We start from the raw sequence: 25,484 nt of genomic DNA on the forward strand, positions 1-25,484 counted from the left end.
TAACTACTTGATCCTTGTATTTTAAAAAATACACTATTTAATCCCTATAGAAACTTCTGTTAAACTATTTAGTCCCTACATCAAATTTTTCGTTGGTTAATATTGGTTAACCTACTATTTAGTTCCTCTATTTTAGTGAAACTAATTAGTTGATCCCTATATTTTGAAAAAACATATTAGTTAGTCTCTATAATTTGACTCTATTAACTATTTAGTTTCATAATTATTTTTTAATATCTAAACTATCATAATTCTCTTGACTTTATTTCTTTCTTGCCCTTTCTTATTTTTCTCTTTAAGTTTTTTTCCTCTACACCCACACCTTTCTCTCCCTTGTTCTCTCTTTATTTTTATCTGTCAATAAAAATGATGTAAATTGTCTACATAAAAAAGTTAATTAGTTTCTTTAAATTTCTAAATAATTAAGGAAAATTATTTCTAAGTAGAAAAAACATAAAAATGATGTCCAAAGAATTGGAAATTTAAAAAAAAATGTGACTTAAGATTTAGTTTCCATATAGCAAAATTTTTATTTTTATCTAAGAATATATTTAATTTTTTTTTATCTAAGAATATATTTTTCAAAATATATAAACCAACTAATTAGTTTCACTAAAATTGAAGAATTAAATAGTTATTTTTTTTAAAATACATAGATCAACTAATTAGTTTCTTTAAAATAGAGGGATAAAATAGTAGTATGAATAGTATAGACAGTGGAAAATTTGACGAAAGGACTAAATAGTTTAATAAAAATTTTTAAAGGAACTAAAGTAGTTAGTTTCGTTAAAATAGAGGGACTAAATAATAATTTTTTCTTAAATTAAAAGTGTAGGAAATTAACAGTTAAGGGAATAGAAATATCAAATGCAAGAATTTATACTAGTAATTGAATATTGTGAACTATTAGAGTACTAATTTTATAAATTTATAGTGACAATAAACGAAACAAGATTATTAATTGAACACTGATGAACTAGTGGAGTACTAATTTGATCAGTAATATACCCTGCCAAAAGACAAAGAACACATTAATTTTTATTATTCAATAATGCAGGTAGCTCTGAAGAAAGGAACCTAAAGAGGAGCACATACACATGCCAAAATAGAAGTTCAAAACATAGAAGTTCAAACCAACGCAAAACATCACGGCCGGACCCATAGATTAATTAATTTTATAACATGTTGGAGTAGTTTTTGGCATGCAGCCTCATTTGGAGAGAGGAGCCTCTTGGCTCTTCCTGAACAGCTTGTGTTCAATATGCTGAGCAAATGTGCGAGGAGGGTACTGTGCTGGCTCTGTCTCTGTGACAATCTCAGGCAATGGCTTAAGGATGATTTTCTCCCTTGGTGGCTCACAGAAAACTGCCCATGAAATCCTCACCTTCTCCTTATTAACAAGTCCCCTGTGAAGAATACTCTTGTATTTGCCATTGCTCAAGATCTCAATAGTGTCACCAATGTGCATGATTATAGAATTTGGGACGCATTTGGCTGTCACCCACTTGCCTTGATAGAAGAGTTGCAGACCTGGAACCATGTTGTGAAGGATGAAAGTGAGGGCACTTATATCGGTGTGAGCTTCAACTCCTAGGGCAAGATCTGGTTGAGGGCACTTGGGGTAGTAGTTGATCTTCATTTGGAGTAGCAGCTCTTCAACTCCACCAACCTCTTTTTCTAGTCTGCCTTCTTCCAGTCCCAACCCAATTGATAGTACTGACAAAATTTTGGTCGCTAGGCCTCTCAGTTGCCTTGCATACTCACTGGTCACCTCACTGCAATTTTTTTTTCCATGTTTTGGATTTGTTAGTTTAGGTATCATGATAAGGAATATTTGGATTTTTGGCTGAAAAAAAAAATTTACAAAATCTTAGGGCGGAATCGAGCTAAACAAGTATATAAGCAAATCAAATATATGTGCAAATCAAATAAATCATATATTTATATTCAATCCAAATATAATGTTAATATTTAACAAGCTAATTCAAATAAATTTTTTTATCAACACTAATTCATTAATATTTTAAACTTTATATAAATATATCTAATAATTATATACAATTAAAAAAATTTTAAAAAATAACTTAACCTGATTTATTTAGTGATTGAAAATATATTATTTGATTCAGATTCAATTTTTTACTTTTCATCTCTTATTACAATAAATAAAATAAGAATAATTTATTTGTTGAGAAATTTAACAAGAATTAAAGACAAAAGGAGAAATGAATAAAGGGTTAGAAAGCCAATTCCCCTACGAGAAATTTTAGAGGCTACAAGCGGACAGGAGCAGACAAAATTAGACCTTCTCGGCTTCATTTGCTCACAAACAGACAAAAGCAGAAACCAATTCCCTTCCTTAATTTACATTGACCTAGTGAAATGGGTGGATCCCCACCCAGCTTTCAACTCTCAACCAACCATTAATTATCCTAAGGTGAGGGAAATTTTTTACAATTCGTAAAATGTATTTTCTAGAGTTTTGTATCAGTGACGGGAAAATAAGCATTTTATGGTATATATTACCAGCAGTCTAATAAACATCCAAACAAAATTCTGCCAGGTTTCTCCTCCAAGATATATATGACCATTAACATTTTTTTTTCGGTTCTGTTAACAAACATTTACATCAACTTACATGTAGTCGTTGGGCGTCTTAGGCCAAATGGACAAATCCCGCTTCTCCTCAGGAAAAATAAGATGGAAGAAATAGTCCTCCCACTCGAGCTGCCCAGAAGCATTGTTAGCCAGTTTGCTTCCATATCCTTGAATTTTCCCTGAAACCTGATCATTGGCATACCTCTCCTTTTCTTCAATAGGAAGATCAAAGAAAGCCTGCCCAGCTTTTTTGACACGATCAATGAGATCATCAGAAATGCCATGGTTAACCAAGTGCATGACACCCCACTCTTTGGCTGCCTTTACAAGATCTGCCCTGCATTTCTCGCGAACGACTATGTCCTCAGAGTCCACTTCCTTCAAATCAATGGTTGGAACTTGAGGCCCTTCCTCTTTCTTCTCCTCTTCGAAGACATTGCCGATGCTTGTCAATTCTTCTTGTGGGCGCACGTACTCTTTCGGGATTGAATTAATCCCACTGCTTGACAAGCTCTCAACTCTGGTAGCCATCGTTGTCACCATTGTAGCAAGAAAAACGAATGCTTTGGGATTGGGAAACTACTAATAAATTTTTGTATGCTCTATGGAATACTGCCTGGGATTGTAGGGTTAAGCAATATGCATGGCATATATAATGCCAATATGTTTAGTGTTATATGTAAAGACAGTTTACATGAGCGGTTGTGGGTTAAGATAAAAAATTTAATACAGAGTACGTGAGCAGTGAGCCAGACTCTGTGTGTCAGTGTGTACCGGTGGTGGTAGCTTTACTACAGATACTAAGGGATTGAGAATGGTAAGTTGTCCACGTGATTGAAGCTAGCTAATGCAAGCTGACAGCCGGGAGAATAGGTCTATTAGCATGAAAGAGTTGACTGGAGGGTTCAAGCACGAGGCCTTCTAAGTTTCAAACCCCACCCTCCACAATATAAAATTCAAAATATTTTTATTTATTTTCCTTATGTTAGTCTTGATGCACAAATTAATTATGGAGAAAATTAAATCTCAAAGATCAACTTTAATTAATTTTAGAATGGTAGTAATTAAAATTAATTATTAAGCAAATTATTTAAATTAACTTTGAAAATTTGCTAACCACCAGTTGAATTATAGTAAATCACCAGCAGCTTAATTATTTAGTTTTCAATGATATTTATACAAATCAAGGAAATTCTCTAATACTTTCTTAGAGAAATTTAAAGCTTCGAGTGCTAGCTCAAAGCATAAAAATGATGGCTCTTATAGGAGCTAAAATTTATAATTAATAATTTAACCCATTAAATTGATTAATTTTAATTTGATCCTATAGGAATTAAAATCATATAATTTGTTCCTAAAACTCTTGAAACTTTAAATTAAGTCCATTCGTAATTATTATGACATAAAGCGGTCTAAATAAAATTTATGCTTCGATCTATAAGGCTTCAGAGTTATTTTATTTTATTTTCAATCAAGTTCCTTACTTATAATCTATATGTATGTGACCCATTAGATTCCTAATATGTTGGCAACAAATATAATTATAATCATTTTCCAGAATAAAATAAGATTAATACTTTAATTTTATTATCAATTCATAATTAATTAATTATATTTGTAGATTATTATTGACATCTTGTGTAGAACTTGTTAAAGTAGTTTGACTAACCTTTCAGTAATCAATCTATTAGTATAATTAATATCCCTTCATCATAATATTTCAATCTATACACTGATGCATGGAATATGTTTGCTATGTATAAATCGTTGCTTTTCTTTCAGTGTGACTAATTAATTAAATAAAATTCTCAATTTTATTTTACTTTGCTTGGGGATTTAACAATTCATATTAGTTAAGAACAATTGAAATATTTCCATAATTATCTATAGGATGATGAATTCTATCTTAATAATTAAATATCTTCATATAGTTCATACTATATCCAATAACTATCACATGTATTATCCTTATATAGAATGACAATGTGAGTAGTATTAAAATACAATAATTCTTATATAAGATAACTTAGTATCTTAAGTTCAAGGATTACTTACACGACTGTTACGCTAGTCTTTTCATAGACACAGATGAACTTTCATATAGAATACTCATGTGGGTCAAGTCAATGAACTTGTGATTGCAAGCATCTACACATTTATTCTAAGTATCTCATATATCTCAACTTAATGAGAACTGCTACTTCCTTTCAGAAAGGAAAAAAAAAAAAATACATGTACTGGCCTCAATAGTTAGATCGATGTCCAGTTTCAATATAACATTGATTAGGAACATTTTAGAACAATGTTATAATGTAATCGGAGTCTCACAATTATAATCATATTATAATTTCTACTACTATACATATAAGTTCTACGAGCTTTATCTTTACTAGTTAATATTCATTAAAACTAACATCAACATTAAAAATAAAAATTATTTTTATTAATAACAAAATATATTTATATGAAATTAAGTTCATCGACCCATTCAAGATATTGCTTTGTTTTTTTTCTTTTTTTTTTTAAAGAAAAATCCTTCATAATATTTCCTAATTTTTTAATGTAACAGAGTCAGGCATATATTTGCGAATAAAGAAGGATACAGAGATTTCTCTTAACTTAGTGTTGGAGAATTTTATTTTGACACATAAAGAAATATCGATCTGCACGATCTCTAGAAAATACTCTCTGACAAGCTCATTTTAGGGTGTGTTTGGTATGAGGTTAAAAAATTAAGGGTTAAGTGTTAACCTTGTAAAATTTAAAGGAGTAATTATTAAGGGGGTAAAAGATATTTAATGATGTAACAATTAATGATGTTTGGTACAAAGTTAAAAAATTGAGCTCACATGAAAATATATAAACATCTATTTTTTATATTTGAATAACAAATATCAAAATTATTTTTTTATTTTTATTTTTGGTAATATTATTTTTATTTGTAAATAATTTAATTTAAAAAATTTATTATATATATATATCAAGGGATGTCCGTATGTTTTGATTGGTATAGTACAAAAAGAAAAAATTCTATCAATTTGCAGATTATATATACAGATTTCATTAGGTCATAGCAAGTAAAGGAAATTTGAATATATATATATATATAATTTTTTTCAACTCATAATGAAATGAACAAAATAGAAATCCATATTTTTTATACCCAGAAAATTTATAATCTTGCTCAAGTGATTGAAAAAAAATTTGTACCTTCTTGTTATCGTACTTTCTTGTTGTTGTAAGAGAGGAAGAGTTTTTAGAGATGAAGGGACCCAAAAATAAAACAAGTTGAGAAGAAATAGAAAATGGATATATAAATAATGTGTTTAGTTTCTGTTAACCTACCCACCCCAAGGTTAACATTTAACCCCTAAAAAAATGTTAAATATTAATGAGGTTAAAAATTAACTTGCTCACTTTAAAGCATCCAAACAGTATTAAAAATTACAAGGTTAATTATTAACCCTTATCAACCTTGTACCAAACGCACCCTTAGAGTAGTCATTCACTTTTACCAAGTTAGCTTCGAGTTTTGTAAAAATTACAAGGTTAATTATTAACCCTTATCAACCTTGTACCAAACGCACCCTTAGAGTAGTCATTCACTTTTACCAAGTTAGCTTCGAGTTTTGTCTTAGGAATGATGCCATTTATCTATTAGCTGCAAATGTGTCTTGCCGTGTGGAGAAATATTTATCTACATCTGAACTCAATATATAATTATATGGAATCAATGAGTTACATCATGCATTTTATATTTTAAATTCATGATAGACTGACACTAAATAAGAAAAATCATACCTTGTAAGGGGTTATTTTCACCTGCAATTGATTTATCTTAAGTGGGTATTTGGTTTTTTCTAGTCTTGGGTTTTTTTTTTCCAACTTTCTCCTTATTATTCTTTTTCTCAGTTAATAAACTTATATATATAAAAGAAAAATTCTTGAAATGAGAGAAAATCAAATAATAGTGATATGTTGCAATATATTATAGTGAGTTTTAATATTTGCTTGGATTTGTATTTAGTAAAAAGTTGTATTCTTTGTTGCAGTAGGAAATTTATTCCATATTGATAATAATATTGTGTTATAGCAAAATATGTAAATTTGATATAAGACTTAATTTTGTTAGCAACTTGAGCAAACTGACTTCATATTGGAGTCGTACAAAAATGGCAATAAGTTTTAAAATGCACTCTTGAAATCTAGGGTTTAAGTCCCATACGTATTAAATATTAAATTCTTTTAGTAAGATGTTCCATTCGGTTTAGGCCTGGCTGGATTGATCAGTTCACTGATTACTCGGTTCAATTGATAGCATCAACCCCAATTTAAAAAACAAAAAGGTTTTCTATGATTAAAATTGAATTAATCGTTGGTCTAATTTTCAATTAAACTAGTCGAACTAACTAGTGTGATTTGGTTTTACAACAATTGATCAAATAGTTGTAATCCTTGTTAGAATAGAAAATTATTCCATATTTATGACAATCTTGTAATCCTACTCGTGTTAGGAGTATAAGTTATATCTCAAATAAAAGATTTATTTATTGTTGAAATAGAAACATTTTTAAATTAAAAAAAAAATAAAATCTATTAAAAATATAAATTCAAACTGAAATCATTAATAATATTGATTTTTCATTCAAATTAAACGCCTATTTAATTCAGTAAAAAAACAATAATAAATAGTTAGAGTTAAAAATAAATGAAAATTCTAATTTTTAGCAAATAAATTGTTAATTTAGAAATTTTTCTTATTTAAATCCAGTTTATCATGGATCTAAGATATATGATATATAGTATGACTCAAAAATATATAGATCTCGCATATTTATATCTTGGATACATAATATATTGAATTTATATAATAATTCCTGTTAATTTAGTAGCACTTTTAAAAATAAGAGTTTGATATTACTAAAAAAAATAATTTTTGCAATAACATAAAATAATAGTTTATTTATTGTTATTATAATTAGTCCATTTGCAAATATATCTGAGATTTTGACTCTGATGTTATATGAAAAAAAAAAAAAAACTATTGAACTACCTGGTAAGCATGCACGTTTTATCTAACCTGCCAGTTTGCCATATCCCAATTTCCGTTTGGAGAAGAGAAGAGAAGAGAAGAGAAGAGGAGAAGTTCCCAGCCTAATCCCACTTTCGTTTTCGGTCACATCTGCAACAGAGAATTTTTGCATTTTGATATGAATTATCTATATAAAATAGCAAAACTGACTATTTTTCAGATACGATCTTTTTCTATTTTTGCTGACATATACGTTCTTTATTCATGGAAATTTTTGGGTTTGACATTGTCGAATTTGACTTGAAAAAAAGGTTAAAAATTTTATTCTCCTTTATTTGAGAAAAATACCATCCACCACAAAGACATTTCAATATTACAAGAAAAAGCAACTCAAAATCTGAAAAAGATTGTTGTAAATTAATTAATTTTTTAATATAATTGATTTTAATTATTTACAATTTTGAAAATAATTCCAATGTGATGTGCTTCTAAATTTTGCTTTCTTGATGAAGTTATTTTTACTGTATTTATGGAGAAAGTTCAACTTAACTTAATTTTCTTTTCTTTTTTTTGAAATTAATCTAAAAATTTTAATTGATATTTAATTTAGCTTAAAAAAATTTTTTAATTGAAATCAATGAATTAAGAAATTTAATCCAAATCAAAAAATTAAATTTCTTATTTTTTTATTTAAATAAAAAACTCAGTTCATTAATATTAATTTTTAAGTTAAAATTAATTTAAATTAAATTTTACGTATTAATTTAAATAAAAAATAAAAAATATATTAAATTAAAATTTTTTAATAAGTGCATGAGTTGAATTATATATGTAACTAATTTTCTTGATGAGTGGTTGGTGACGCGTGCTCATAGCTTTCGGTCAGCCTATTTTATATATTTTTTTTCCTCTCTTTTATCGAAAGTCTTTTATGTCTCCACCATCGATTTGCGGCTCTGCTAACGTCGTGTTTTTGGAGAATCACGTACCGTACTATCTACTTAGCAGATTTTTCTCAGCACAACAGGTCGACAGCAAATCAGACCCCAAAATCTTACGAGGTTCTGATACCATTTGAATTGAAAAAAATTTTCTGTTCAGTCAGTGCATCAAACTCCCAACCTTAAAAGACTTAAAATCATTTATATATTTTAAAATAATTTAAAAATATAATTTTTATTATTTAATTATAATATTATATATTTATATTTTATAATATCACTTTCTTTTTAAAAAAAGTATTTTCTTTAAAAAATATAATTTTTTTAATAAAAAAATATTTTTAAATTAACTTATTTTTTTAATGTTTTAAATATTAAAAAATTTAAAAAAAAAATTGGAAAAATATTTTTTTCAGAACAAACGGAGCTCAATTTATAAAAAAATATATATATATTTAAGGGATAAAGAATTTAGACGGGCGTCAACCCCATGTTTTTATGGGGAGTTTCTAGAAGATTCAAGGTTTAAATTTTTCCATGATGGAATTAATTCTCATAAATAGTTTAATGATCATGTTACGAGATTTTTTCTTTTTTTTTTTTTTTAAATCAGAATATGAAGTCTTGCATATTGAATTTAATATCTATTATTTTTATTAATTATTTCTTTTTTTATTATAATTTTTCCAGTGGTACTCTTTGTGCATATTAAAATTTATTTAATAGGCTCTATTAATATGAAAAATAGTTTTTTTTATTGAGTATAAATATGCACCAATTAAATTTCATTTAATAATACACTTTTTACACCTATTAAGATTTATTTAATACACTTTAGAATTGTTCTGAACAATGATTTTAACGACAAATGCACATTTTTCTAATTTACAATAAAATAATCATAATTGATAGATTAATGAATCATATTTTGAGACCATCAAAGTAGATCTAGTTAAATTATTGAGAGAAGATATTGTTAGAGAGTGAAATTAAGTCTTCGTAAGGTAAAATTTGGTGAAACGGAGGTGATGACTTATTGAGGTAATAAATGATGGCCGAGAGAGATGCATGCTCTGATTTGATAGGGGAGAAATAAGCACGTTGGCTAGTGATGGTGGAGTGGGTGTAAGAGATTGATGTTAAATGAATTTGTGATACATGAACATTGAGGAGAGCTAGTCAGTAAGTGGAGAGGTAGAAGATAAACTTTTGTATTATTGGTTAAAGTTGTATTATTTTATTGAAAATAAATTCTGTTTTATTGTAACTTAGGTTTAGTTAGTATAAATTTAGGAATTAGAAATGCTGACTTGCTATATTTGTTAATGGGGTAACTAATAATAGGGTTCCATTGTAATGAATTTTAAAGTTCAGGAAATATTTATTAAAAAAAAATATAATTTAGGCATACAATTGCAAAAAAAAATGTAAAATTTGAAAATTTTCTAGACTTTTTAAGATGAGGTGACAAAATCTGTTAGAATCAATAGATGAATAGATGATAGGGTATAATTCTAATCAAATTAAAAATTTAGAATATTTTTATTAAAAAAATTGAGATACAATTGTTAACAACATCATAGTTTTAGAATTTTTTTAAATTAGATTTACCCTTTTTTAAAACAATAATCACCAATCCTAATCTATATCTTGTGAAGATAAAATTTTAATTTTTATTTGCAAAGATTAATGTAAATTTTAAATGATTTAAAATAATAAAGTAATTATTGGTTAGCCAAAAGATAAAAATTATATATGAATTTTGTGTATTAAATTATTAATTTATAAAATATTTTAAGAGTTAGAACTTTGGAAGGCTAACGCGTACGACATTTATTAAATACATTGGGAGTAATAAAAAAATAATAATTCCTTTTAAGGTGTGCCGTTCTAATTTTGATTTGATTCTCTATAAGAATTAGAATCATAATTAAATTTTAATTTTTTTTATTTTTTAAACTAAAAGTAAAATTGAATTTTGGTTTGATTCTAAGTGTTTTCAATCTAGATTCAATTTTAATTTTGATTTTATGTTTGATTCAGTTTAGTTTTTAATTTCTACACACTAAGTTATAGTATTATTGTATTCTTTTTAAAAGAAAAATAATAATTATATATTTCTAGCATAAAAAATAAAATAATAGCATTAATATTAAAATAAAAATACTGATAAAGTAATACAAAAATAATGGCTTATTCAAAAAAAATATTAAAATCAAATATCAATTACATAAAAATATAAGAAAATAACAAATATTCATAATAAGTCATATAATATTTTCATTCAAATTAAAAAATAACAGTCAATCAGTAAAAATAATATAAAGTAATACTTCACTCTTACATAATTCAATCTTGTAAAGCAATATATCTGCAAATTAAATATATATATATATATATATATATATATATATATATATTGCTAAACTATATAAAAAAACATATGGATAAAATCAATAGTTTAGTTTAGTTTGAGTCTGACTTGATTCTGTTCCGTATATGATTCAGTTTTTAATGAAAAATTAAAATAATAAAATAAGTTCGATTTAGTTCGATTTGATTCCTATAATAATAATTCTTTTCCTACAATAATAATTCTTTTCTAGTTTCAATTCAATTTAATGTAATTTTTTGATTCAATTTGGGTCTCATGAATTATTAACAGCCTTGTTCCCCTTAGATACAAATATTCAACCATTTTTTTTAATTAAGAAATGATTGAGGGCTCAACCTGACTCACATTTAATGTAAACCAATGAACGCCTTATTTATTTTTCACATTTTTTAGGCAAATTCTTTATTTTGTACGCTTTTTCCTTTTTCTGCTCTATATTTATTGATTTTCTCTTTTATAAGCAAATAATGATAAATTATATTTTTATTTTCAAAATAAAAAAACTTATTCTCTAAAAAAAATAGGAGTTATACCTAATATCTGAATTTTAATTTTAAAAAGCTATTTTTATTATATATATATATATATATATAGATATATACACGTAGATAGAGAGAAATAAGAAGAGAGAGAGAGTGAACATATATTAATTATACCTTTGAGTCGATTAAATATTTAGTAAAATAAATTAAATTAATTGATTTTGTGTAATGATGCGTTGATTGAATATATTTAAATAATTTATAATAATTATTAGTATATTATCATAATATTATTTGTTGCAGAAGCAAGCTACCATTCTTGGCTTCCAGTAGCCCGGCTTAGATGCGCGCATTGTCGGCAGGAGAAAAAACGTGAAACATGGAGGAATAATCCACTGTAGTTTGGACTCTCATAGTCTCTAGGGCTTAAGCTACGCATTGTAGGCAGCCATTGGGCCTTTGGCCTAGGGACTTTCGAGATCCAGAACCGCCCCGAATATTCGCAAAAATTCTTCTATGTAAATCTGAATATTATTATTATTATTATTTAAATTAATTTTAAAAATTTTGATTAAAATTTATTTTAAATTATTCAAAATTCTTTGTCAAATCAATTATTATTATTATTATTATTATTAAATTCGTTTAATTTTATATATTTTAATTAATAATTTATATTTTAAAATTTAATAATTTTATAAATATTTAAATTTTATTTATTTAAAATATAAAATTTTACAAATATTATTCTAAAAATAACGAAGTGACATTAGGTGATTGAATTAATTGCTATAGGTGATTTGATCGTCTTGCTCTAAATAATGAAATATTAGGCGTTAAGAATTAAGATTAACACCTTACTAATCCTATTAACCGTCTGCCCTCTCCGCTAACCCTTAATGTAATGCCAATTATTTGAAGAAAAACAATATGTGGCATGTGAAGAACGTGACACATGAGAATATTCTAACCTCTGGCCCAAATGCATACACAGAAGACAAAGGCCCAAAAGGCCTAAACCCAATGCCTAAATGACCATGCAATCCACACCCACATTTTTACATTAATTTAGTCTACACGTAATATATATATAAACTTAACGGTAAAATATTCAATTTAATCTTGTAAAGGAGGTTGAATTTAATTTATTTTATTTTAAAAAATAATTTTATAAGAGAAATTTTTTGATTTAAATTAAAAATTATGAAATTTAATTTCTTAATTTTCAAACTAAATTTCTTGTTTTCTTAACTCAAATTCAATAATCAATAAGTTTAATTTCTTAATTTTCTTTATTTTTAGATTAAATTGAATTTAAATTTAATTTTTTGAATTAAATTACATAAAAAATTAGAAATATGCTAAATTAAACTTTCTTAATAAATATAAGAGTGTAATTAAGTTTTAAACCAAATCTTAACTATTAATATTGCTTAGCCTGCGTGATTAAATGACTAAAAGTATGTATGTGACTTACTTATTGGATTTAAGTTAGTATTCTCACTCTCTTAATTTCTTATTTAAAAAAAAAAAAATTTAATTACATATAAATTACTCAAATATATTTTATAGAATATAGTATCGTTTTATACTTGATCTTTTATAAAAATGAATTTCACAATCATTCTATTAAATACTTAATTTAAATTGATACATTTATTTTATACATTTTAATTGATATATTTATTATATACATTTTAATTAAATTTATATAAATTTTAATATAAATATTTAATTTAATAATTATTAAATTAATTCACACCTCCGTTTATAAAATCATGACTTGGCAGATTTTGTGAAGTCACAACATCAAATTATTTGATCTTTTGAAAATACCGTTACATTTCCCTCCACACATTTCTCCATTGCCTTATCCTTAGAGGTTCTCTCTGTGTTCGTTTCCCTCCAAACAGGAGAAAATATCATCACAAAAATTGCAACCCATTAACCAAAATAATCTCCATTTCAGACTGACACCTACACCTGAGAACACAGTTTCACGGTTCCAATGGATACCAAATTGGCCTTCTCTTTTACTTCCCCTCGTGTCTCCTCTGCTCCTATCCAGAAACCTTTCTTCTCTTTATCTTCTTCTCCTTGTTCATCTTGTACAAGGGTTCAGTCATTTCAGCTCAATGGAAGGCATTTCTCTGTACGACGCAGAATTTTTTTGCTTCCAGTCAAGGCTACTGCTGATCAACAAGGTTCAGGCAGTTTCTTGAAAGTTAAAACCCATGTTTAGTCTGTGTGATGAAGTGTTTGATGATGTTGTTTTTGGTTGTTTTTTTAGTGTTAAATTTAACCTGTATTGATATAATACAGACCCTTTTTTTTGGATTTTACTTATGGTTTTCTTTTTTATGCAAAATAACGTGAATTTCGCTTTTATTTTATGGAGCTTTTCTCTTATTGCATCTCAGATTCTCAGAGAAATTTAATGTTCTTTTCAGGTCAGGTCGAAGAAAATGAGATTGTTGATAGTAAAATTCTGCAATATTGTAGCATAGACAAGAAAGACAAAAGGTCAATAGGTGAAATGGAGCAGGAGTTTCTTCAAGCATTACAAGTATGTAGAAGTAGAACTTTTTTTTAACTCCATATCATTGCTTTGGTATCGAATACATAGTTATTCTACCAAAGAAGAGAGATTACTCTGGTTTTAGTTGTTTCCTCTTCATAACATATGGAAGGTTTTTTTTTTTTTTTTTTTTGCAGGCATTTTATTATGAGGGGAAAGCTATAATGTCGAATGAGGAATTTGATAATCTCAAGGAAGAACTAATGTGGGAAGGAAGCAGTGTTGTTATGCTAAGTATGGACTGATTTCTAGTGTCTAAACAACCTATATAAGTTCATGGCATTTGTCCATTGTTCAATTATAAGATCTAAAACTTATGTGTTATTTCTATTACAATGCTATAGGTTCTGATGAGCAGAAGTTTTTGGAAGCCTCAATGGCTTATGTATCTGGGAATCCAATTATGAATGATGAAGAGTTTGATAATTTGAAGCTAAAATTAAAGGTTAGTATTTGGATGTGGAGGGATTCTCTTATTTTGACACATGTAGTGTGTTCTTCTTTAAGATTGCTTTTGGACCCTCTTATGCATTAAGTTGAATCCATGCCTTAGTTTTTGGTTGAAGATATATCCATTATTTTTTCAGTTATATTATGTCCATCATATTATTGCTTCCGCAAATGTATTACTAACCAACTGAAATTGTGCCAATGGACGTAGTTTCTTCTTATCCAATTTTGTTTATACCATTTTCATATATTTTATTTTGATCAAAATTTTTCTGCAGCAAGAAGGCAGTGAAATCGTAGTTGAGGGTCCAAGATGCAGTCTCCGTAGTAGAAAGGTGTGTGTTGCTCTGGATTTCTCTCCTCTCATTGTGCTTGAATTTGTGTGCATCGACCTTACGCTATTGTGAATTCTAAATAGCTAGTCTCAGAAGCATTTGCTTTTCTGGTGCTTATAAATGGTAAAATATGTGCAGTTGCTATTATGTTATAGACTCATATTTAGGTGAATTAACCTAAATCATATTCTCTTTTAGGTCTAACCTCAAGGGATATATTGTTCAGTTTACCACCTGTAACCAAGCTTCTCAATACTTTTCCGCCTTTCCAACATTGCAGTTATCCTGTTTGGATCTGCATCTAATGTATGCTTGTTGCAAAAACTTAATAAACAATGTAGCTTTAATTGTATACCTTTTTCCAGGACGTTTTAAGCATCACGTCAAAGTCAACATTCTGTCTGACAGCCTTTCCATTTCCAAGCTAGTGTTGACTTCCATTAATGCATAGAGATACTTATCAATGCTATCAACTAGTTCTGCTGTTACAATGTAACATTCAATAGAAAATTGCCTGGAGATCAGAAAATATTATGTTCAATCATTATCAGGAGCAATCAAAGATTCTATTAATCATGTTTTTTACCTATATATTTATTTTAATCATATACTGTAATAGACCTTATTTTGCAATTCTGTTTCATGCTTCCGCTGCAACATTTTACCACAGCTTGCCTTGTTTGAGGCTTTCTTCTTGTCTTCATTTCCCATCTTTTGGTGACATGAATGCCAATACCCCACCCCAACCCGCCCCATTTTCCTCTTTTTGCTCTTAAGGTGATATCTGAATGGAATACAGAGGTTAACCGAACTTGTGATGCTCAACTGTCTTCCTGCAGGTTTACAGTGACTTATCCGTTGACTATTTAAAGATGTTCTTGCTGAATGTCCCTGCCACTGTTGTTGCACTAGGCTTGTAAGTAATATTCCCTTCTTCACTCAAATATAGATTATGAGTACTTGAAGTTTAAAGGCTTATGAAATGTCCTTGTGAAACTTCATTTGTAGTTGCTGGTTCTCTATCAAGTCTTATTTAGTGCTGCTGCCTGACTAAACTTACCATTACCACTTTAACAATAATTTCATTAAAACTGTGTAGGTCTGAATTTCATTTGTGTTTGTTCTAACAGGTTTTTCTTCTTGGATGATCTGACTGGATTTGAAATATCATATCTCTTGGAGGTAAACAATTCAATTTAAAGTAGTTTAGCATAAGTTTATTCCACAAACAACTCAATATCAAGGGAAAAATAATTATGAACACTAATTAATTATCAAACACTCACAAATAATTACTACACTCATAACTCACGATTGTAAATCTCATTGCACACAAATCACAAATAATCTAAGTGCACATAACTTATGGCACCCAAGTCAATGAGAAAACCCTCATAATTATAAGGTTCACTTAAGCCTGCGACGCTAAGTCAAGCCAATTTCTACATGGACCTGGACCCGCACAAGATTCCCTCACTATTTCAGTTTATAATACTGAATTTCACTGACCTCCCCTTTTCTTCTTAAATTTTTCCTTTAATCTTCCTTATTAAATTTTAAATCTAATTCTTAATCCTATTTAAACTTGTACTTAACAATCTTCATCTCTAAATAAAATAAAATTAGTTTTCATAACTTGTGTAAAATTCAATTTTCACTTTATTACTTATTTACGCTTTTGATTATTGATTTTGTCTATTGCTTCAACCCTATACTTCCAACCAATATACTACCTTTCAATTTGGAGAGATTTCTCACGTTAAACTTCCCGCTCTTCATGATCATGAAACTTGGATATGTGCAAATGAACATTTCGGTTTATTTCTGAACTGCAAAACCGAAAAGCTAAAATAGGAAACTTTGAAATTTCGAATTAAAGCTCTATTATCACTCATTATTAAGATTACTCTATAGATCAATAATATAAAATTTAAAGTGATTTGGCAAAATCCCATTCCAAAACAGTCAACTATCAACAAAAAATAATTGCAAATTATACTTTCAAACACTCTCACAAATAATTTCTACTCTCACAACTCATGGCCGCACACCTCATTGCACACAAATTACAAATAATTCAAGTGCACACACTTCTTCAGATTGTGACACCATAATCCACCCCAAACTACAGCTTGCTGCAATCAAATCAAGGAGAAAGCTCTCCTATTTATAAGCTTCACAACATAAGCCTGCAGCACTTCAAGGAAAGCCAAGTTATACATGGACTTGGACAAGACTCCCTCACTAATTCGGTTACAGAATTTCACTAACCTTTCCCTTTTTACTTTTTTGCCTTTAACCTCTCCCCTATTTCTTTTCTTTTTTCCTTTAATCCTAATTAAATTTCAAAATCTAATTAATTTTTGATCCTATTTAGAATTGGGCTCAACAACAAATTTACATAATTCATTAGCTACTCAACAATGATTACAGTACAAACTACAAAGAACAGTCATTTTTCCATTCATTGAATGTGTTGGTCAATCGGATAGAATTTACCCATTGACAATATTGTTCATATTGCCAGTGAGTGAGGTATGATACAGAATAAAACAATCAGTACTTGGAGTTTCTTGGATATCATCTGTCATTATTGTATGCACTTTCCGTTTCAGTCATAGATTTTTGTAATTTTTTTCTGCAGCTTCCAGAGCCATTCAGCTTCATTTTCACATGGTTCGCTGCTGTGCCCCTCATAGTTTGGTTATCTCTATCTTTTACAAATGCAATTGTAAAAGACTTTTTGATATTGAAGGTAGAATCCGCAATGATGTTTTTTCTAAGCCTCTAATGAGCAGGCTACTTAATGACATATTAGTGAATAATTGCGTCATTTTCCAGGGCCCCTGTCCCAACTGTGGCACCGAGAACCAGTCCTTCTTTGGAACCATATTGTCAGTTTCAAGCGGTGGTTCCACCAACAACGTCAAATGCTCAAAGTAAGTTCAAAGTTGTTAGCTAGTCATGTTACTGCAGTATTTCTCGTGATCTTGCTTAGTTTTACATTTCTGCAATATTTTGCTGCAGTTGTGGAACAGAAATGGTGTATGATTCCAAGACACGATTGATTACACTGCCAGAAGGAAGCAGTGCTTGATTTGAGGTAAGAAAATGATTGGCGCATTAATGAACGCTATTATAGTAATTATAGAGAGTTAATGAGTTGTTAAGAATATGATTACAAAAAATAAATGAATAAAATACAGTTACAGAAACCAAATTAATCAAATGCAAATTTTAAATAATAAAATATATAAAATGGGTCATTATATCGAGCAAAATTCTTTGAGGTAGTTTGTCAAACAGTCATATTTGATTATTAAGCTTCATTGCTGAAGAAAATGTTCAACAATTGACTATATGTTCTATGAAAGAAAATGGGATTTGTTTATAGAATCAACATGATCAAAAATATAAAATACAGATTCCTAGCAACTTTCTTGCTGTCAAGTGGCTGACTGGAAAGGTTTGATCAATTCTCCTGGCCTCTAGATCTAACGTGGGATTGGTTTTTCTTTTTCAACTGTAGTGCTAATTTGATAATGGCTATTGAATGCAGGATCAATCCAATTTATGGGGTCATAGTATACAACTGCTACTAACTCATAAAGTTAGAAGAAATGTCACCTTATGCATAAGTTTGGGTGACAGTTGTGGAGGGAAAGTAAATTTGCAGAAGTCTACTTTGTAATACTTTGTAATATGTCTCCATGGTGTGTTAATATTGTAATGTGTAAGTACACGCTTAATACATAGACCTATTAGAGGCTTGCCAACTAGAAGATGAGATCAGAATTGTAATCATGCTGTATATTTTTGTCGGGAATTAAAGCACATATAAACGCTGCTAAAAGTTAAAAAAAAAAAAAATTTAATTCCCACAGGATCTGATTTAAACGAGTGCATAGAAAATAATATGATTATGTACCTTATAATAAATAATTATTGCAAATCACTAACCGTTCACATGTTCCGCCTCCAAGTAATCTACACAAATTGCACTCTTCTATCACTAAATTTGTGTCATATAGCACCGACTTTATATGGTGTGCCAACTATTTTAATTTGTTAATTTTACTCTTTAAATTAATTACAAATTAGTCCTAAACGGTTAAATATATAATATTTAACCACATAATTTTGAATATTTAATTCAATTAAGTCCTCATTTAATTACAAAGACCAAAATAGTCCCTGTAAATTATATTTTACTCCCTGAAACATTAAAGTTATTTTTTAATCTAATCAATTGGTTATAGTGCATGAAAACTAACAAGTTTATCTATATTACAAATCATCATTATTTATGGTAACTCAAAAATTAACACACTAAGGCAAGCTAAGGCAAATCAAAAATCAAGCTAAGGTAACTCAAAAATCATCATCATTATTACAAATCATCTATATTACAGGCTAAGGCAAGGATCTTCAAGAAACTGTAAAAGATAACTCTTCTTTTAAGCTTAGAATTCCCATCAAGAGGACATAATCAAAAGTCATAGAAAGCTAGCTAACTCCATAAAAAGGAGAGAAAACTAAGTAAATCCATGAAAAATTCTATGGATCTAAAAGAATTACCTTTATTACTAAAGAAAATATCTAAAAACCCAAAGAAATGAGAAGTAGAGGCCACCACTACCGGCCAAAGAAAGGCCGTTAGCAACCCTTAGTCGTGCTGTAAAGAGAGAGAGATGGAGAGAGAGTAAGACGGACGCTGGAGAAATAGAAGTTTATTCAAGGTGCAAATTGCAGAATTCAGCACTAGCTATTGCATACAGCAGTTAGCAATACCTGAATCACTCAAGACACTAGGAAATTATTTGTTACTGATTGCAAAAGTTAGGTTTCCTGGGATAGCTAGGGCTATCTGTTATTTAGGATCAGGGTTAGGCATCCTGGCATGATCTACATGTTCAAGTCTCTTTAACGCAACGTTTTTGTCTTTCCAAAAGCCTGAACACATGAAGAATGGCAAAGCATTTTATGTATAATTTAGCACTCTCCATAACATTGACACTCTTACATATGTTCATTCAATGATAAAGGAACCATAGGGGACCTATTTAATGAAACTTTTATCTTAAAGTGATAAAGCGAGAAACTATATGGTACATTTTAAAAATTAGCCCTAACAAATACAAGTATATAAAATGAAAAGTTTTAAAAAGTAGGAAACTTTTTTTATGAAATATGATAACTCGATGTTTAGTATGTTTGAGTTGGGCTGATATCCTTTACAAACGCAAGAATTAGAGTCGAGAGTGTCGAGTCAGGTCGGAGGAGTCAGAGTAAAGGACACCAAATCATGTTAGGCTCTTTCCATCCTTTGTTGTGAAACTTCCAACTGAGGCACCAATGTCCTGTGGAGTAGCTCGTAGTACCACTGGTCATAATCTTATATATATATATATATATATATATATATATATATATATATATATATATATATATATATATATATATATATATATATATATTAATGATGACTTTGGTGAGATGAAAATTTCTCCCTAGTTTATGTGTGTGCATGTGGGGCAAATATGCTGCCATGTTTGACCAAAGTTCTTCTGTTTTTGCTGAAGAAGTAGCTTGATGAGGGTGTTGCTAACATGCCTTCAGAAGCAACTTAAAGGAACTATATATAACTCTAAAGGCGGCCATTAATAAGATTACTCATTAGAATTCTTTTTTTAGTATAAAGAAAGAAGAAAAAACAGAGGGAAAGAATTCCTTCTATGAGATGATGAAAGCTCAAATTGCTGAGATGAATTTTTCTTTTCTAAGAAAACGTTTCAAAGTGCTATTTTTATGTGGCTTGAATTTTTTTTCTCTAAGAAAATTTCAAATTGCTGAGATGAATTCCATCCAAATGTCAGAACACCATGAGAATCACCGACTACCATCCACTCTTCTACCATTTGTTCATTTGATAGAGATCTGGGGCCCAAAATGCTTGGAAGAATCCTTTCTTGATGTACCTTATGAAAAAAAGGCTTAGGGCTTGACACATCTAACTCAAAATCTTAAGGTAATGAGACTATGAGTCCTTTCTACTTATGTCTTTCACTTATCTCATTTTTTTCGAATGTGAAAATTTCACTTACATATTCCCAAGGGTGCTATATTCTTTCAGGGTACCATGCATAAGACCTGGTGGACTTAGATTCTCATTCCAAGGAAATGGGTACTAATTGTTGGTTTATGTAATGAATGTAGGAGGAGACGGTGACATTGCTAACATGTGGGTGAAGGGAACCAAAACAGGATGAATCACTATGAGCCATGATTGGGGAGCTTCTTACCAGGCCTTTGCCAGCCTTGGAGGCCAAGTTCTGTCTTTCAAGCTTATTTCATATACAACCAAGGAGACTGTTTATGCTTGGAATGTTGCTCCTGCAAACTGGAATGTACGGTTGACTAAGACAAATGTGAACTTCCATTGATTATTCGCTATGACTCTTCTTTTATGTTCTTTTTCACTTCTTTTTGTAAGGGGGAGTCCCATATGGTTCTTGTTTAGCACTTTTTATTTTTGGGCAATTTTCTTTGTACTTTATGATTAAAGTGGAATTTCACCTGCCATAATGATGACTAGCAGAAGGTGCCAAAATAACTTGACCCATCTTTCTTGAATCTTGATCCTATTTTGATACTTGTTTCCCCTGCTTCCTCTTTTACTCCAATCAGACTGAACTCCACCGAATAGAATCCAAGAAAGTAATTATTCATTGGTATATTAGATGGGTAAAATTTTTCAATTTTGGTCTGGGTTGTCACATTATGATCTTAATTATTCTTAAGCTAATTAATTAATTATGGTAAACGAAATACCATTTTTAATTGTTAGAAATGTGTATATTGTAAAACTTGGAAGAGTAAAAGCATTAGAACTTTGAGAAATACTAGCTCCTAAATAGCATGACATTAGTCAATTATGAATTACCCAAAAGGGTTTAGTCTAGTTGATAAGTATGGGAGGTTCTCTGTTAGAGAGTATTTCAGGATTATTTATTGTAGATACATTAGGCTAATGTGGGGGAGTGTATACTTAAATTTGTTAAAGGTAAAGCTTAGTCTTGATGTGTGAAAGTTAGATCGAGGATACTTTGATGGTAAATATAATGAAAAAAAAATCCCTTGAAAAAGCTTTCCCGCTAATTGGTTGACCTCCCATGTGAAATTGGGTCCATTAGTAGGAAAAAAAATCAATTAAACAAGTGTAATTAACATTAGTAGCTAGCAAGGGAGACCCACAGAAGCTGTTGCAGTGGGAGACATGTCATCAACACAATTAAGAGCATTGAGGGACAATCCCCTCATTTCATCTCATAAGCACGCCAATATCTTTTAAATTCCTTTTGGTATGGATTGTCATCATCAAACCACACCCCAAAATCATTTCTTCTAAGGGCCCAAACCTTCCCACCTCACCCTTACCTTCCCTTTTGCCTCTTCAAACTTTTCCTTCCAAAGCAGAAAAACAACAACTTTCCTACTATACTACTATACATTTTTCATTTTGCTAATTTTTTTTTTGGGTTTTATCAGGGTATTTATCCCTGTTCGTTTTACTGTTCACAGAAAACTAATCTTTTTGGAATTCGTGGATGTGGATATCCCTGCCAACAATGGTAGAAGCTTTTCAAATACATTTTTCATCTTGCTAATTTTACGTCATGTATAAATCAAATGCATTACTTGAAGTTTTCTTTGCCAAAATACATTATGGAAACCTTATTATCTTTCATTTCTATATATTTACCCATATTTCAACTATAGTGTAAGGGTACTCCATTATATGGAAAACAAGACAGGAACTTTCCTTTCACTTTCTTCTTCTTTAATCCACCAAAAAGCTGCTTTTTCTCATCATAAATTTCCCCAGTCAGTCTCGGCTTTCCTCTTTGCAACTTCATTCCTGTTACATATCCACAGGAAGAGAAGTAGCTTAAGTGGAAATATTTTCCATAGAAATCAATTCCTTTCCCTCTAATGTGCCAGCGCCAGAGAATTACAGGAAACAACACCATAGTCCTGACCAGCACCTTTTAAATCAAGCTCACATTCTCACATGGGCTCTCTCCTTTCTTTCTCCTTGATAATTCTGCTTTCCTTGGCATCCATCAGAATTGAAGCTCAAAAGATCAAGTCTGCCCGTCTTCTCGATCTTGTCATTAGAGATTACACGTTCAAGTCCTATGACACACACGTCAGGACAGGTATAATACACACTGTACATTTGCCTACAAACTTCTCTGGAATCAAAGTGGCCACTGCAAGGTTCCGATGTGGCAGTCTTCGTAGATATGGTGCTCAGGTAAAGGAATTCCATTTGGGTATTGGTGTAATTGTGAAGCCATGTGTAGAGAGAGTGATGGTAATTAGACAAAACTTAGGACATAACTGGTCTTCTATATATTATTCCAACTATGATTTATCAGGATATCAACTTGTGTCACCTATTTTAGGCCTTTTAGCTTATAATGGTGGTAGTGATGTGAATTTTAGCAACCCTTTTGAGCTTGGAATCCATGCTGGAGAAAAACCAATTACTATAGACTTTACCAATACAACCAACCAATCAGGAATTAGGCCACTCTGTGCTAGTTTTGAAAATGATGGCAAGGTGACACTGAAAAACCCTGCGTCTCATCATGTTTGTGTAGTCAAAAGGCATGGCCACTACGGTTTGGTGATCGAGTCGCCTCCACCACCAGTTGGAGCACCAGGTCAGCCAAGAAAAAAGATCAGCCCGTGGAAAGTGGTGGTGGGCAGCACTGTTGGGACTGCCTTGGGTATATTCCTATTGGGCTTGCTTTTGGTGGCAATGTTTGTTAAGGTAAAGAAGAAAGCAAGAATGGAAGAGATGGAGAGAAGAGCCTACGAAGAGGAAGCTCTGCAAGTATCAATGGTCGGCCATGTGAGGGCACCAACGGCATCTGTTACTCGGACCATGCCTACAATTGAACATGAGTATATACCTTATCATCCTTCTTGAATTGTTCATTTCTCATTATGAACATAATTCTTTTTGTAATAATATTTTAAAACAAAACGAAATTGTATTGATTTGAGAAGAAGGACAGAATCAACAAAAAAATTTGTCTGTAGTTTATATTTGAAACAGGACAACTCTGTTTCACATACTCTTTATTTTTTGGTACCATTGGCTCAGTGACTCCACCTTGAGAACTATGTAGATAACTCCAATACCACTAACTTAAAGCTGGTTAATTCTGTTTCACTTACCCTGTTTTCCCTATGCTTCATGTTCTGTAATTAGAATTTAGAATTTCCAGGTTCATTAACGATATTCAATTTCTTGTAACCAAATTAAGAATAAGCCAAAAGTCCAAAAATTAAAAAAAAAAAAATTGTTTTGATCAGTATTTGGTAAAGGTGGATTGGAATTCAAATTGAGAAGAAAAAGAGATATGATTTTGTTTCTAAGAGAATGTCAACTGATATTGTGGCAGCACGAGTAGGCATGTTAGAAGGAACATTGAGAAAAGAAGAAGAAGAAGATGTTGGAAGCTGCTTTCCTGTCAGTGGCTGAGTCAAATCTCGTGCATGAACAGAGTGACTTCCGGTGGTTAAACACAGAACCCGCAATTTATGGAAATTGATGCTAGAAGCTTCGATTGTCTCTGTCTTGGCCCCGACATTCTTAGAAATAGAAGACATACCCTGGTGAGAGAGACATGTAATCAACGTTAGTGTTTCATGTTTTAGAATAATTTTCCTATATTTTGATTAAGAATGAATTTATTGCCTTCAAAGTCTCAAGAAAAAGATAGTTTTAAGCTTTAAAGAAAAGTCAATAGTTTTAAGCTTTAAAGAAAAGTCATTTCAGAAAGTGTGGAAAGGATATGCGTTGGCCCATCTAAAGATGAAAAAGGAAGAAAGTAACGTGGCTTAGAAAGCATCTGTAGTTGATTATATACACCTTGCGAGTTCAGGTTAAGAATGACTAGAATATTAGGATTAAGAACAGGAAGCGACAGGTGAACAGACTCATCATATATTTGAGATATATTTTATTAACAAGGAATCTCTCTCTCTCTCTCTCTCTCTCTCTCTCTCTCTCTCTCTCTCTCTCTCTCTCTCTCTCTTTTAAGATGAAAGATGAATTTTAGGATAGATTATTATTTAGTCTCTATATTTTAATAAAATTAATTATTTGGTCTTTATATTTTGAAATATATAGTTTCTGTATTTTATTTTCATTAAACTATTTAGTCACTCTGTCAATAATCACTCTGTCAATTTTTTCATTAGTCAATACTAGTCGAATTATTATTTAATCACTCTATATATTTTAGTGAAACTAACTCAATTAACTATTTAGTCATATAATTATTTTTTATACCTAAACTACCATAATCCTTTCCTCCGTATTCATCTCTTTCTATATTTTTTCTCTTCTATACCCACGCCCTTCTCCCCATCATCCTCTATTTATTTTCATTTGTTGATAAAAATGTTACAAATGATCTACACGAAAAAGTTAATCAATTTTCTTAAATTTTTAAGTAATCAAGGAAAATTATTTCTTAATAGAGAAACACAAAAATGATGTTTAAGGAATTGAAAATTTAAAAAAAATATAAATTCAGATTTAGTTTCTATACAACAAAATTTCTATTTTTATCTAAGAATATATTTTTCAACTC

At 29.9% G+C, this 25,484-nt stretch overlaps 3 protein-coding genes across 3 annotated transcripts; 2 read left to right on the forward strand and 1 right to left on the reverse strand.

The window, feature by feature from the left end:
• Positions 1–1,018: 1,018 nt before the first annotated feature.
• Positions 1,019–3,295, reverse strand: LOC110651918 (leucoanthocyanidin dioxygenase). Its single transcript, XM_021807398.2, has 2 exons — positions 2,639–3,295; positions 1,019–1,775 (listed from the first exon to the last, which is right to left on the reverse strand). Exons 1-2 carry the CDS (start codon positions 3,139–3,141, stop codon positions 1,211–1,213), a joined length of 1,068 nt encoding a protein of 355 aa, XP_021663090.2. The 5' UTR covers positions 3,142–3,295; the 3' UTR covers positions 1,019–1,210.
• Positions 3,296–13,256: 9,961 nt separating this feature from the next.
• On the forward strand, positions 13,257–18,615 carry LOC110669043 (PGR5-like protein 1A, chloroplastic). The gene is made up of 11 exons (XM_058153630.1): positions 13,257–13,652; positions 13,899–14,014; positions 14,164–14,260; positions 14,371–14,471; positions 14,755–14,811; positions 15,651–15,727; positions 15,942–15,993; positions 17,456–17,566; positions 17,653–17,750; positions 17,839–17,914; positions 18,371–18,615. The coding sequence occupies exons 1-10, from the start codon at positions 13,457–13,459 to the stop codon at positions 17,906–17,908; spliced, it is 975 nt and encodes a 324-aa protein (XP_058009613.1). The 5' UTR covers positions 13,257–13,456; the 3' UTR covers positions 17,909–17,914; positions 18,371–18,615.
• A 3,865-nt stretch (positions 18,616–22,480) lies between these two features.
• LOC110669051 (uncharacterized) lies at positions 22,481–24,803 on the forward strand. Its single transcript, XM_021830505.2, has 2 exons — positions 22,481–23,784; positions 24,288–24,803. Exons 1-2 carry the CDS (start codon positions 22,883–22,885, stop codon positions 24,406–24,408), a joined length of 1,023 nt encoding a protein of 340 aa, XP_021686197.2. The 5' UTR covers positions 22,481–22,882; the 3' UTR covers positions 24,409–24,803.
• The last annotated feature ends 681 nt before the right edge of the window (positions 24,804–25,484 follow it).

Source organism: Hevea brasiliensis, chromosome 9, assembly GCF_030052815.1.
Source record: "Hevea brasiliensis isolate MT/VB/25A 57/8 chromosome 9, ASM3005281v1, whole genome shotgun sequence".
Classification (NCBI taxonomy): Eukaryota; Viridiplantae; Streptophyta; class Magnoliopsida; order Malpighiales; family Euphorbiaceae; genus Hevea; species Hevea brasiliensis.

Bases quoted from the DNA above. Each gene is read 5' to 3' on its own strand.
- LOC110651918 (XM_021807398.2), bottom strand. From the start codon at position 3,141: ATGGTGACAACGATGGCTACCAGAGTTGAGAGCTTGTCAAGCAGTGGG. The intron at 1,776-2,638 runs GTAAGTTGATGT...AAAAAATTGCAG, and splicing joins AAGACGCCCAACGACTACAT to TGAGGTGACCAGTGAGTATG.
- LOC110669043 (XM_058153630.1), top strand. From the start codon at position 13,457: ATGGATACCAAATTGGCCTTCTCTTTTACTTCCCCTCGTGTCTCCTCT. The intron at 14,472-14,754 runs GTTAGTATTTGG...ATTTTTCTGCAG, and splicing joins ATTTGAAGCTAAAATTAAAG to CAAGAAGGCAGTGAAATCGT. The intron at 17,567-17,652 runs GTAGAATCCGCA...GTCATTTTCCAG, and splicing joins AAGACTTTTTGATATTGAAG to GGCCCCTGTCCCAACTGTGG.
- LOC110669051 (XM_021830505.2), top strand. From the start codon at position 22,883: ATGGGCTCTCTCCTTTCTTTCTCCTTGATAATTCTGCTTTCCTTGGCA. The intron at 23,785-24,287 runs GTATATACCTTA...ATATTGTGGCAG, and splicing joins ATGCCTACAATTGAACATGA to CACGAGTAGGCATGTTAGAA.